General features: G+C 43.3%; 1 protein-coding gene across 1 annotated transcript in view; it reads right to left on the reverse strand.

The window, feature by feature from the left end:
• Positions 1-12027, reverse strand: part of COLEC12 (collectin subfamily member 12) — a 96276-nt gene extending 84249 nt beyond the window's left edge. Inside the window, exons 1-2 of the mRNA XM_066182677.1 lie at positions 11843-12027; positions 257-307 (exon numbers count right to left, since the gene is read on the reverse strand). Coding sequence (XP_066038774.1) covers positions 257-307; positions 11843-11849 — 58 coding nt within the window. The 5' untranslated portion in view covers positions 11850-12027. The remainder of the gene's footprint in view (positions 1-256; positions 308-11842) is intronic.
• Positions 12028-14520: the final 2493 nt, after the last annotated feature.

The following is a 14520-nucleotide window of genomic DNA, read 5'->3' on the forward strand; positions in this document are numbered from 1 at the left end:
TCCCAGCCTTCACATTCATTTCTCTTCAGGTGTGGGCTTCAATTTCCTCATGAAAGAACTACTTTGGAAGCCTTATGTTTGCCAAGAGAACAAATCAAGTCTAAACATCACACCATCCGCTGGGAGGACATTGGATGTGGATGATGTGACTGTATCTGTATGTTTTGATGCTGCCAGCAAGAAAATTTTTCATAGGAAGTGTTTGATTTACCCCAAGCACAATGCAAAAGCAAGCTGAAAGACTGCTGTCACTTACCAAACCTCTTGTAGCCGAAGGACTGCACCTCCTCCTCCTCTGCAAAGTCGTCTGGAGAAAGAAAGACACAGCAGCAGATTATTACTACTACCACTGGAAAACGATGAGGTTTTTACAGGTGCATGTTCATGAATTAATGTAACTTTACCTGGTTGTTAGGCATGCTACTGCTCTACCCCTCTGCTGCTCCTATCCCACTTCTGTCTCCAAGTGCAGAAGGCAGTTCAGAACCTTTCCCCCAGCAAGAATCCCCACCAGAACTCCGGATTACAAACTGTGCAGATTTATCACCTGGCACTCATCCTGAGGCCTGCTTGGCCAGCTAAGTGCAGACTGGAGTAGATATGTCCCTCATCACAATGACAGCCACAATTGTCACCAGTGTGCCACTAGGTCAAGCTTGTCCAGACCACAGGAATCAGAGGGGATGGTTGTCCATCCATCCATCCATCCATCCATCCATCCATCCATCCATCCATCCATCCATCCATCCATCCATCTATCCACCACCTCCCATGCACACTAACTTGGCCTGAAAATGTCAGATCCAATAAGACATGGGAAACAGAATTGATAAATTCTGTTGAGAAAAATAAAAACTGAGATGGTGAAGATTGTGAAAGGTCTAGATGGGAAGCCAAATGAGGAGTGGCTGAGGTCACTTGGTTTGTTCAGCCTGGAGAAGAGGAGACTGGGGGACACCTCACAACAGTCTACAACTTCCTCATTAGGGGGAGTGGAGGGCCACACACTGATGATAAGACCCAAGGGAATGGAAGTTGCGGGAAGGTTTAGGTTGGCTGTTAGGAGAATATCAGGCTCCCCAGGGAAGTGGTCACAGCACCAGCCTGCCTCAGTTCAAGAAGTGTTAGGACAATGCACTCAGATACATGGTGTGATTCTTTGGGCTGGCCTGTGCAGGGACAGGAGTTGGATTTGATGATCCTTGAGGGTCGCTTCCAACTCAGAATATCCCATCCTATCATGCCCTTTGTTCTCATCTTTACGGTAAGCAAGCAGTAATATGCTAATAATCACAAGATTATTTTGTCAGAAGCTGAATTTCTCTCCATTTCCTTCCGTCAGCAAATGAAAAGGCTGGCATCAGCAAAAAAAATACACCCATGACTTAAAAAAAAAAAAAAAAGAAGAATATGTTTGTGTTCCTGTGTTCAGCCTCCTTCCATCAAGACAACCCGTCATTCTGCTGAGTCAGGAAAGGCAAAAGCTCTGCCTCGTCACCAGCACCAGCCTCTGCAGGGAGGACAGCACAGCCCATGCTGTTGTCTTCCCTCTTCTGTATTTCCCAGAGGGATCACTTAACGACTGGTGGAGCAAAAGCAAGCTCAAACCAGATAAACACATGGGATGGAGTGAGAAGTCTGTGTTTAGTTGGACCTTTTTTGCCCACAGACTTACTGTACATGATCGGGCTGCTCTGCATCATGAAACTGGGCTAACTGGTGCCACAGCTGACTTGGGACAGCACAGAGCCTTGGGGGAATGAATTCAAAGGTGAAGATACAGTCCGCATCCAGGCTCAACAAAGTCTAAATGATTAGCGTGCATGTCTCCAGCAGGAAATCGGATTTGTTTTTCCTTCTGACCTGTGAGGTGCCACATGCAGAAGTCTGAAGGAGACCTGGCCTGAAGCAGCAGCAGGGTCCAAGAAATGCATCATTTTTCAGAACATCACCCATTACTCAGACAGCACTATTGAATTAACAGCTAAAAACATATTCTTCACCAGGTAAGACATTTTGCTTACTGCCAGCAGCACTCCTGTCCATATCTTTAGCTAGATCCCCAACTCAGATGTGTGTTTAAGAAGTGGAAGAGCCTGTGGATGCTCCTTAGGTAAAACAAACACATCCTGGTTTTGAAGACAGAAAGAAACCTTTAAAAAAACCAAACCAAACAAACCCTCACAGTCATCCCAAATGTTATCTGAAGACAAGGGCCCCCCAACTAAACACGACAAATACTAATAAACCATAAACAGCCAACAAACAACTTCTCATCCCAGCAGTAAGGTACTCAGGAAGATCTTCCCCTCTTGCACAAAAGATAACATGCTGCACAAAATAAGATAACAGCTCCAGAGGTCTTAGCTTCCTGCCCTCTCCTGCTATCAGGCTGCAACACAATCACCTCCTTTGTTCCTCAGGAGTCTAACCTGGCTTATCTGATGTACACAGCCAGGCCACCTTCAAATCCTGCAGCCTCATCCCACACCACATCTCCAAGACCTTCCTCCCAGGCTGACAGCCCCTTCCCTAGTTTTCTTGTTTCTCATGCTTAGACCAACAGCATTGGCTTTTTCAACTTAAATCACATTTTTGTTTCTTTGGCCATTTTGGTATATGCAACATGTTTATATATGTACATTTTATGCATTTCTATACACACGTATACTTTTAAATATATATATATGCTTTTCAGTATTTGCAATGTTGCATGTTAATTCGTTCTAGGGATGGGTTTTTCCTTAAGCTTTGAATACATTATAATTACTCATTCACCTCCTAGTTTTGAAGGGCACTTTGTGATATTTGAAACCAAGAAGTGGAGATGGGCAAGAACAGTTATGTCAAGTGGTGGCCCATCTCCCTGATCACTAAAATCTCAAACATCATCTCTGTGAGTTGATCTTGCAAGGGGAAGTCGATGTAATTTTAGGGGAAGTCTATGAAAATTTTTTAACAGACAAAGCTCAATGTTCTTTCAGTCATTTCACTGAAATGACTGTCATGTGAAATTCCGTCATTTCATCAACGATTTGCACATGATTTGTGGAAATCATGTGCAAATACAGTACTTTACAATATTCACTGTAATGTAACAAGTTTAAGGAAAATAAAGAGGGAAGAAATTAATAAAGCAAGCTTAGACTAAGCATTCAGAAATTACAGCACTTTGGAAAAAGAGACTAAGATGGGTTGAAAGTCCTATCTCAGAAGAAATCTAGGTTTGAAATATTAAAAATTAAGTTGACAAACAAGCCTATAAATTTAAGTCCCAAGGCAAAGCCCTGCACCCAGCCTGCTCCTCCCATGCCTGTTGGGCAGTATCATCCTCACTGAAGGCAGCAGAAACTTGATCCTCAACTCCCTGTTCCAGTGCTGGAAATACTGAAATTTTGTCACAAGTTCTGCAAAAATCTCAAAGCTTCCTGATATCTTCAAATCAGAAAATACAGGAGAATATAAGTTTTCATTGCAAAGGTAACAGCTTTTCTAGTGAAAACTATGAAAATGTGATCTGTTATGAATTACAGAGGTTAAGAAAATATACACCAAATAAGAAGGCAAATACTAGAAACACCTCCGGTATGTCTTAATGACATGCTTTTAAAGGCAGCATCTGAAATCGTTGTGGCAGAAATTCCTGAGTTTTGAGCACCAGTGACTGATCTTAGAAATGGAAATTCTGTGTTTTCACATCAGTGGTGCCCATACTTTAGTGAGGCTGCAACTGGTGTAGAAGGGGTTTGACACTGTGAAAGCCTTAAGTTAGAAATATTTTTCTTTAGTTTAAATCCAGTCCTTCTCAATTACAAAGTGGGCTGGAATAAATGCAGTATTTCAGTTATATATGCATGCATTAATATGCAAGCAAGGCTTACTTTCATGGGTGAAAAATATGAAGGGCAGACTCCTTCTTGAAGCAGACAATAAAGGAGAATTTGTTGTTATGTCCTGGTCACAAGAATTAACTCTTTCGCACAGGGAAGATCAGCCCTAACTCAGTAATGAGACACTTGACTGAGCTCTCAGCTGTGAACCAAAAGATAGGGAATCCAGAACAAGAAAGATGAAGAAACATAAAAAGCTCTTCTCTTCGTCCACTGACTTATACAGAACTCTGGCAGCAGGAAGGTCCATAAAAAACATGAACTTTGGACAGAACAGAAACATATGTGAGCAACCAATTGTATTTAAATTAATCATTTAATTGTATTTAATTGTATTATTTTAAGGGAAGGGCCACCAGAGATCTCCTGTTTTCTGGGGTTTACAAGAGTCTCCTTGGATGGTAGAGCAGATTGTCCTGGGGAGCTTACAGCAAATTGCTACAAATCACTGTCTCACTGTGGCTGAACAGCATACATCAAATATTTTAGGGAGTCAGTGCAAAGCAAGAGTTCTGGTCCAAAAGAGTTTAAAAAAGCGCTTTGAGGTATTTTGGCAATATTCATGCCCCATTGAGTACTAATGCCAAATTCCACTTGCCCTCCAGTTATAAGCTATTACTGCAACACCTCTAGTAAATACAGTTGTAGGGTTAAATAAGTTACAGTACAATGCTTCAAGGGAGTGGGAATCATGAAAAGGCAGTTCAGCTGGGGATTAGCGCAGCGAACAGAGGGAATTCATTTAATCTAAAACAAATTAGACTCTCATTTGATTAATTTGCTAGTGGCAAAGCAAATCTGTGGAGTAGAACTGTTTAATTTCTTGTTCTTAAATCTTAAATAAATTAATCATGGGTCACTTATGAGTCATTCTGAGGTCAAGTAAGAAAGAGTTGGCCTGGAGCCAAAATGGTTGCTAAATCTGCCCCTGAGACAATACAGGGCATAAAAACACAGCACCAGATCTGAGGGGCCTTTGGTGCAAGGTGATTTCAGAGAAGTTGTTTCCATTTTAGCCCCTTCCTTTCATGGGTGTCATTGTTGGCATATGAAAGGTGTTAAAGAAAGCTGCTAATGTACATTTCCAGCTGTCTTCTTTTAAAAGTACACCTTGCTCAGCCATTTAAACCTAATTAACTAACCAGGCAAACAAGGCCTCAGAACCATTAGAGATGCTGGGTCATATGGTAGCTGCAGCAACATGGTATCCAATAATTTTGAGAACACTTGTGTGCTGCAAACGTGGATGCAAAGTCCTTGTTTAAAGACCTCATCTGAAGTCTTAAATAAAGAAAACAAACCAATATTCTACATTGCATTTCAAACTCTGGGAAAATCTATTCCAGTAGAGAATGAGGCATCTGGGCTGAAAATTGTCATGCCAAGTTTCAGCTCAGATTTTAGAATTTCCTTTTCCCTGAAAATTCAAGTACATTAGAACTTACCCCTAAATACCAGGCTGGGAACTCAGACTGTAAGATTAATTCGTAGTAAAAATGACATCCAGTGTAAGAGTTCCCTCTAAAATAAATCTCTCTCTCAAAGGGCTTTAATGGTTAGAGCCCAGACTTTCCTACTGACTTAATGGAAACTATAGAGCTACCTCCCAGTGCAACTCTGTAAAAATCATTCTAACATTATCAAGGAGCAATCTTGTACCATTTGGAAAGAAGCTGTGTCCATTAGCTGAAAATCACAATATTCCACTCTGTAACCCATGAATCAGCATCGATGAAGAACTCTGGTCAGAACTGTGTAACAAGTGCATCTCCTTCATGAGAGACTGCTTGCAGTGTCAAAAAGCTGCTTCTGCCTGCTCTCTCCATCTCAGCACTTTCACTGAAAGGTAAAACTCATCCACGTGTGAGGTTTCTGTAATATTAACAACGGTTCAGGCAGACAAGAACAGCGGCACCAATATCTTTCTCATATCACATTTCAAAAGCTTTTTGAGCTGCCACCAGATTTATATGCATTTCTGCTCACTGTTAACTGGGTCTACATTCAAACTGCTGACCGAGAGGTGAAATGGAGCCAGCAGAAGCACAACAAGCAGCTGTGGCCTTCAGATGTTGATGACTTCAGCAGTCTAATTGGTTTCCACTGGTTTTCATAGCTTTTATTCTGGATAGCCTCCTGCTTGTGCTAATGGGCAGCTCATTCCCCTCTCTCTTCACAGATGCTTTATTTCACTTGTCCTCTTGTTCTGCCTTTCTCCACTACTTTTTCCTTATAGGCCCTTTTCATAGTCGGGTCTTTCTCTCTGCCTCTATTTTGATAAGACCTCTCTCACAAAATTCTATCCCACACTGAAAGCACTTCCTGATTGACAGGATCCCAAGCTGACATATCACACTAACAGTCACTGTTGTTGGCTGAGTGTGTTGTGCCCATATTATCCACCCCTTCTTTTGTCTGGTTTGTCACACAGCAAACTCCTTTGGACAGGGATTACATGGATTATGCACTTGCAGAGTACCTGGTCTTTAAGGGCAGCCATGGGAGAGGGTCAGCTGAGGCAGTCCTGGAAGAGAGCCCACATCCCTGCATCCCAAAGCATCCTTTGGGATGTTGTTTGACCTTGGATTCTGGCAACAAAACTGAGGCTTTTCCTCAGCTCTGTCCAACTAAGACTGCTGATCTGGGAATTTATCTGCTTATCTTAGTGACTGAAAGAGGCAATGTCCTAGCTCAGAGATCTTCCCTTGGTACTATCCTATAATTTGGATGGTGTCTCCCATCACCTAACACATGCATAAAATAAACAAAACCAATAATCATGACAAATGAGTGACTTTAATCATGACTTTAATATCTTGGTCTTCATCTATTCCCCTACTGCTGTGCCCAAAAAATGTGATCACTTACATTAGGAAAACACAAAAAAAGACAGAAGATTGTGAAATTTAGAGGTATAACAACAACCACTCTAGTTTTGCTTTTTAGGCACAAGATGAAGACAATAAATAGGGGGTTTTGAACAAAAGTTGTTAGCCTGTAAGTGCCACAGAGCATCACTACCATACTGGGGTCAGGAGCAGCTGCATGGTGTGGAGGATCAACCTTAGGAGTTAAAAGTTTAAATCATATTGTATTTCAGAATAATGATTTAAGAGCAAACAGATACGTTCTCTTTAGTGCACTGAAAAATCGTGCCTCCCTGTCTGTATGTCAGGGGAGGCAATTAACAGCAGTATTAAAATGGCATACACATTCCTAACAACACATGTCTCTTTTACCTCCCATAACTCATTCACTTTGTTCCCCAGTGATGTCTCAGTCTGCACCTCAGATTTATGCCCCAAAAGGGATTGCAGTTTTAGGTGGAAGTGGTCAAACTCCAAAGACAATTCATCTTAGGTTGCCCCCTCACTCACACAGACCACACTCACATTATGAGGAGGATCAGGTTCACTTTCCATGCCTTGTAAAAAGCATCTTTATTTTGCTTTCCAAGGGGGAGGGCTGGAAGGAGAGATTCTCTGTTCTGACATACAGAATCTCAGGATAAGGAAGGTTTTGTGAAGCTGAAGATAACTGGGTATGCATCCTTAGCAGTACTGAGCTGCTTTCATGCTTGACATTTCTCTTAGCTCTCTTTCTTTTACTGTTTTACCTCTGCAAAGCCTGATCAGCTCTATCTCTCTGCAAGATTACCTTTCCCTCCTTATCCCAGAAGGCAGAAGTGTCTGAACCTCTGGGCACAACAGTCCTTCAGTGTGGATCTAAGTAAACTGTTTAGTGGTTGTGACAAAAAAAGGGGCTCTGTTCAGCCCTCAGCTGTGGCAAAATCAGTCTAAAGTGCACCTACATTATCCAAAGTAGGAGAAGAAGGAGTCACAGGACATTTTAAACAACTCCCTTCTTCATAGGGATAGGTTTGTCTATGCTATTCTTAGTCCTGTGTGGCTGGGAAAAGTAGAATTGAACCAATAACGAATTACAAGTTCGTACTGAAAACGCTCCTGTCATAAATAGCTTATATGCTAATTGTACTCAATACCTTGGTGGCTGTATAGTAATATTTCTATCTGTGCAATAACAGATTTCTCTTATAATTTCATAGCTCTGTTTTCCTCTGTATTGTTAATAAGAACATGCTTTGACACACACTTGCATCTTTCTCATCCATACGTTTAAAATCCTCTGTGCTACCAATCAATTCAGGACACACACCGATTGTATAGTAGCATTGCTCAGGATTTGTTCTGTGTTTTATCACACATTTATTATAACTGCTTGTGCCTTTGAACTTCTGCTGTAGGGTCCTGTGACATGTCCAACACACACCACTCAGACCTCCTGCATATGTTTCATGTTTATGTCACTATATTCATATAACCTCTTTTATAAATGGACTGATGAAAGGTTACTGGATCACTCCACTTCTAATCCTTGGTTTTCAGATGCTTTCTGACTTCTGCAAAGTGCTCTGGATTTTTTTGAAATTCTTGGTTTGAAGTTTCTATCCAGGAAAGACCTATTTGCAGATGACTGTTCATTTGATTTTGTGCACACAAAGGAGAGAGAGAGAGAGAGAGACTTTTCTGCAGTGTTACAGAATTATAACTTTTATTTCTTTTATTCTTTAAAATTAGAAGCAGCATCAAAACAGAGAGAAAGACAGAACCTGTCAAGAAGATAAACATAATATAAATAGATTATTTAAGATTTCTCAAGGTAGTCAAGAAAGAACAACTGAACTTGCATGCACAGTCAGCTTTTGCTATTGTAGGCATTATTTGCAAATTACATCCAGGCTCTAAGTCCCACAGAAGGGACAATTTTAGCAATACAGGCGGATATGTTAATTATTTGTCTGATAAAGTGTTTAGTGTGTAAGGCAAACTTGGGGTAAATGGGTAAACTGAGCTGCCATATTCTGTGAGAGCTCAGTGCACTCTTATCTCCTGCGAGCTGTGCACGGAGCGCACTGAGCTGCTGTTGAGGTGAGGGGGTCGAGGCTAAGAAAGGCAGGGGTTCAGGCCAGGCTGCTCCCAGGCACTGCAGGCTTCACTGCTCCAGTGGAACACAACCAAGGACACACCTGTTTCTCCCCTGTGCATCTTTTTGTGTCTAAGGAGAGGAAGGGCACAAGACACAGTATTTGGTGGCATTTCAGCTCTCAACCACAGGATCCCAGATGATTTGTCCCCCAGCACCGTTGCTATACAAGTGGTACATAGGAAGGTGCTTGTGATGGCAGAGAGGGAGGAGGAGAAGGAGGAGGTAATGGAAGAGGAATGAAAAGAAGCAGCTAAGCTACTTCGAGGATCAGTAATTAGGAGCTTCTCTGTCATCCTGGAGCAACAGTCCCAAAATGACCACCTTGACTTTGTCAATGCCTGATTTTGGGCATTAAGTGGTTATCCAAACAGTATCCATATTTCAGAGGAAAATACTTATCACCAGAACTGCCATGACAGTAGTGGTTACAGATAGAGTTTAAAGTAGTAATTACAAAATATATTGCAGCTATAGGGGAAGAAGTTCTCAGTTTCAACAATGCTTCTCCCTGTCTTAAATCAGGGCCAATGTTTTTGAACATGTGGTGGTGTTTGACTATGAGGAAGCTGTTTTCATTTGTTTCCCAGGCAACAAGTGCTCCTTCATAACCCAATAAATAGCTATAACTTAGAAGTATCATTTGATAAAGATAAATCTGACCCTAAAGCAGTCAAATCCCTATATAAATCACATGAATTATTGCTAAAAAATATGACAAAGTTCGTGAGCTTAGTGCTGTTTGCTGGAAATAAAACTGCCAGCATACTGAACATAAACCTCAATTTGTTTTACTGATTTAAAACATAACACATTACAAATAGCAGCAATGGGAAATATAATTTATTCCTTACAGATATTTAGTGATGTAATTATTTAGATATTCCTCCATTCTCTAGAGAGGGTAGATACAGAGACAGCTGCAATCAACAGATCTTTTTGTTTTTATTGAGAAAAATGTGTAACTATACCAAGTTATACAGTTCTACAATTATCACTACGATCAAGTTTGAAGAGAAAATATGAAAAGCCAAATCTGTTCCCAGAAAAGGAAATCACCAAGTCAAAATTTGGTTTGACTCTCTGACTTCTCTAACACTGGCAAAAACACTTGGATGTGATGATTTGTTTGACGCTTTTCTTTTGCTATTAGCACAGTCATTCAAGTGTTCTTCTTTGCATGTTTTATTACTGATTTCTGTAACTCTCTGGGGAAAAGAAATAAGATGGCTGTGATCACTCTTAGGGAAGCCAAATGGTAAGGACTAGCACTCCCTCTTGATGGAGTGTGGGGCACCAGCGAGTGCTCCCAGGAGCAGAAGTTACATCTTCCCTTTGAATGCCCCTGCTCTGCTTTGCAAAGAGCAGTGGAAGCAGAATGGAAGGAGACACAAGTCGCATTACATGTTATTCCCATCCTTGGTCCTTTGCATGCCACCTCTCCCCAAAACCCCAAACCTGTGCCTGTTGCTTTCAGTGGCAACAGGCACAGGTTTGTTCTACCTACTACCAGATCTCCATTATTTTGGTTTGTTCCTGCCCTTACACTTAGGCTGATAATGACAAGCTGACGACAAAATTTTTGGCATGAGCAGTCTATAAATAAAAAACATTGTAAATACATTATTTTTAATATGTTGCACGGCCCTGGAGAGATACCATGCCACAGTGCCAGAAGTAACTTAAAGAGGTGTGTGTGTGGGTGGGCTTTCAAAATAAATGCCCCAAAAAAGTTTTTCCTTGCTTCAGGCAGCTACTCTGGCAAGTGAATAAATAATCACATCATTTGGTGTCTTAGACTCTGGAAACTCAGTGTAACTATCATGATGTTTACTGGCCCCCTGGCATCTGGAATAAAACTCTGCAGTCCAAGAACAGGCACAGTGGTGCCCAAAAGCAATTTTCATATATGTATGTCTTTTCCTTAAGCTTATTTTTGCCGCTGAAGAAAAACTGGATTCAACTCTCACAAAGTCCCAGCTAACTCCTAAACTCTCCTTAATGTCCTTTGATGTTTTCACTGTAAGTACTCCCCAGTGTGTAAAGTCTCTGCCTTTAGCTGTAAGGCTATCAATTTTCATAAACAGAAGGCTTTCTTGCACCCCCCCCCCCCCCCCATTCATCTTTACTAGGTTACAGAGTAGCAATTTGGCAATCTGCTTCTTTATTTTATTTTAAAGCTTGTGATACCTCTCAGTCACAGCTATGTAAGACAGGGTCAAATGTTCCACCCATTTAAAACAAAAAGAGAAGAAAGGGAGGAAAAGAGAGAAAAAGGAAAAGAAACAAAGTCTCAGTTTGAACAGATGCAAAGCAAAGACCAAAAATTTTCCAGTCGGTGGATATAGAGGAGAAATACGCCAAATTCATTTCACAAGCCAGTTAAACTTCTACAGTTAAATTTCTACTGGCACCTAATCACTGCCAGATGTTTAGAAGCAACACCAAGAACATCGCAAAACGCTGGCAAAAAATAAACAAATCAACCAGGGAGAAACACAAGTCTTCTTCTCGGGGCACCGGCGAGGTGGAAGATAAAAGTTGAGCGCCGAGAGAAACCGTGCTGGGGGAAGAGCACACATGCCGGGACACACTCACACAGGGACAGCCCGCTCCCGGACCGGGACTGCCCGGCACACGCCGAGCCGCGATGGCGGCGCAGACCCCGCACCCCGGGGTCGTGCCGAGACCCCCGCTCTGCTCCGCCGGCACCGGCTGCCCGTGCCCTTCCCTGCCCTGCCCGCCACCTGCCCGCGCCGTGTCCTGCCAGCACCCTGCTGGCTACGGCTCACCCCGCAATGGTGAGGTGCGGGGACCCTCCCCAGGACCCGCAGTGACCCCCTGCTGAAGTGCCCACACAGCGTTCCCGCACATTGCCGATCCCGCCCTGCCCGCGGTGCCAGGCGCACGTGTGCGGGCGGCGGAGCGGGCGCCGCTCCCGTCCCTACCTTTCATCTTGGCGCCGGGGCGGGTCGCATAGGACGGACGGGGCGCGGCGGGGCTGCCGCCGGGAGCGGCGGGCGGCGGAGCGCTCCTGCCTAGTGCCGGGCCATGCCCCCGCCGCGGGCCCTGCTGCGCAGCCCCGGCCGCTGCCGCTCGCCCTCGCTCCTCGGCCGCCGGCGGCACCCGGCTCTCGCCGCCAGCCCCGCGGAGCCCGGCCCGGCCCCGCGGAGTCGCGGCTCGGCCCCGCCTCCCTCCCTCCGCCCCGGGGAAGGGGCCGCGGCCGGGGCCGGGAGGCGGGGGCGGGCGCGGGGTCCCGCCGGCGGATGGGGCTGGGGGTGTCACACCCCGTGGGTGTCGCACCCCGTGGGTGTCACAGCCCGTCCCGCCGCGTCCCGCGGGGTTCCCGGGTTGCGGAACCGTGGGCAGTGGGGGCTGTCCGTGGGGAGCAGCCCGGGACTGGAGTTACAGGGCAGCCGTCAGTGACCGGGGAACTCAAGCGGGACACGGTGTTCTCGGCAGTAGAGCGGTCCTGACTCTGCGCTCCCCACGCCCGTGCAGGCATTCCCCGTGAGTGTGAAGTCTCCAGGGTCCCCACACCAGCGTGCCTCACACGCGGCACGCCGATGGAGGGATCCTGGAGCGGCGGTGCAGAGCTGTCTGCTGGCAAGAGGCTGCGGGATGTGCGAAATTCACCCTGGTGCTGAACGAAGGGCCGCGAGTAGTCCTGTTGGATTCATTGGGACTGCGTGCCCTACAGGCACTGGAGAGTGTGTGTAAATATTTGTGGGATTAGAGATATACAGGCCAGTCATCTTTTATTTTTCTAGCGCTGGATGTTGCCAAGAATTAGGGGTCGTTTCCAGGCTCCTGTTTTCATGAAAGGCATGGTTTGTTTCTCTGCAAAGCTACCAATTTCTAGGCAATTGAAGACGGTGATAAATGTTTATGATCCAGCTTTGAGTGTTAACATCAGTGCTGATGAGGCAGGGCAGGTGCAATGTGCACCAGGTCGTTCTGGGGATGAACGAAACAGTGGAGGCACCAGAGAGTCCCTCCTGATGGCTGTGAGAAGATGCGCACGATTTTGCCTTAGCAGTTCAAAGTATCACAGCCTGTTGAATGTAGGGATGCCCAAAGAAATGATTATACTATAGGGTCTGTAGCTTCATTAAAGACCACAGTGTACCAGAAAGGTCATGGCTCAGGCTCACAGCATTAATTTAACACCAGGTCAAAAAGCATTGGAAACCTATCAAGTATGATCTCATATCAGCAAGGAATTAAATCCATGGAAAGTAGTAATTCTAGAGCAAAAATGAAAGAATGGATTCAGAAATCTGAATGCCTTCAGTTGGTCTGATTTCTTGAGCTGACATCAGCTTGAGCATGTTTCACTGACTTGGAGTTTCACTTTAGTTTGAGACTGATGAAAATATTGGAATACCAGCTGCAGTAGCCATTTGCTGCTTTAAAGCAGGGCTCAGATATCAAAGAGACTTGACTCAGCTTTTAGTTTACACTTAGCAGTTGACTGGAATATCATGAGTAAAACACTTAAATCTGAATGCAGTCATCAGGTAATTATGGGGTCCCTGAAATGCTATAATGGTTTAGGATGAGACACACTTATGCTTACTTGGTGGTGTGAGGCTCCTAAATTAATTTAAAAATTTTATTTTAAAGAATCAATAAAATTCTGTTTTCAAAACTGAAAGCCATTGAAACTCTGATCCAAAGCCCATGAGTATGTTTCCAAAAAGAAACCTTTCCATCACTTTTCATTGACTGGATCAAAGCAATAGTGAAGCCTCATTTCTCCATAGGAGACTACTTCTGTATGAAAACACAATGCAGAAGGAATGCTTTTAAAAAAGGCAAGGAAAGAAGAATATTGCCTTAAAGCTGTGTCATCAGGTGATGTGCAAAGAGCAGGACTCTGAAGGAATTTAGAAAATTACTCAAAAGCAGTAAATGATAACACTTTTCTTATTTTTGATACAGTAACCTTAAGAAACTGAAGGGTAGTGACCAAAATTGCAGAGCCTGATGAAAATCTGAGGAAAATATGTTCCTTATTAATTGAAAGAAAAATTATTAGTACTTTGAATTCATATAAAGCTTATGATTGATTCAGTACGCCTGGGGTTTACCTTCATTCTTGTAACTTGAAAATATTTATTAATTTGTGAACACAGTGGGACACTTAATATTTCTAGAGTAAGCTTGTGTATTGGCTTTTAATCATGTAAGTTGAATTCTACACTGGATTTCTTATACATATTTAGGAATGTGTAAGAATGTATATGTAAAAATACATTAATTTAAATGGCTGATGAGCTTCTGCTAATACTGCTATAAAAATCTTGTGTTAGTAAAGAAATGCAGGAAACTCATGAACTGTTTCATATGTCAGATCTTTCATTAAACCCAAGTATTTATGTTTTGGTTTCTGAAGTGAGCATTCTTCTTTCCTTCCCACTGATCCAAGTGCGTCGACCAGAGGAAGGTGTAGGTGTTAGACACCATCACCACTCTTAGCAATCCTGGGATTAATGAAGGAGAAGACAGATTGTTGATGGATCATGGAGATGGGATAATTGATCAAGCACACTTAATGAATATTAGTGGATGGTTGTTATTATGGAGCATATACATTATTGTATTTGTTCAGTTGAATATATAC

This window comes from Chamaea fasciata, unplaced genomic scaffold (genome assembly GCF_029207755.1).
Source record: "Chamaea fasciata isolate MVZ Bird 193981 ecotype frontalis unplaced genomic scaffold, bChaFas1.0.hap1 SCAF_1, whole genome shotgun sequence".
Classification (NCBI taxonomy): domain Eukaryota; kingdom Metazoa; phylum Chordata; class Aves; order Passeriformes; family Sylviidae; genus Chamaea; species Chamaea fasciata.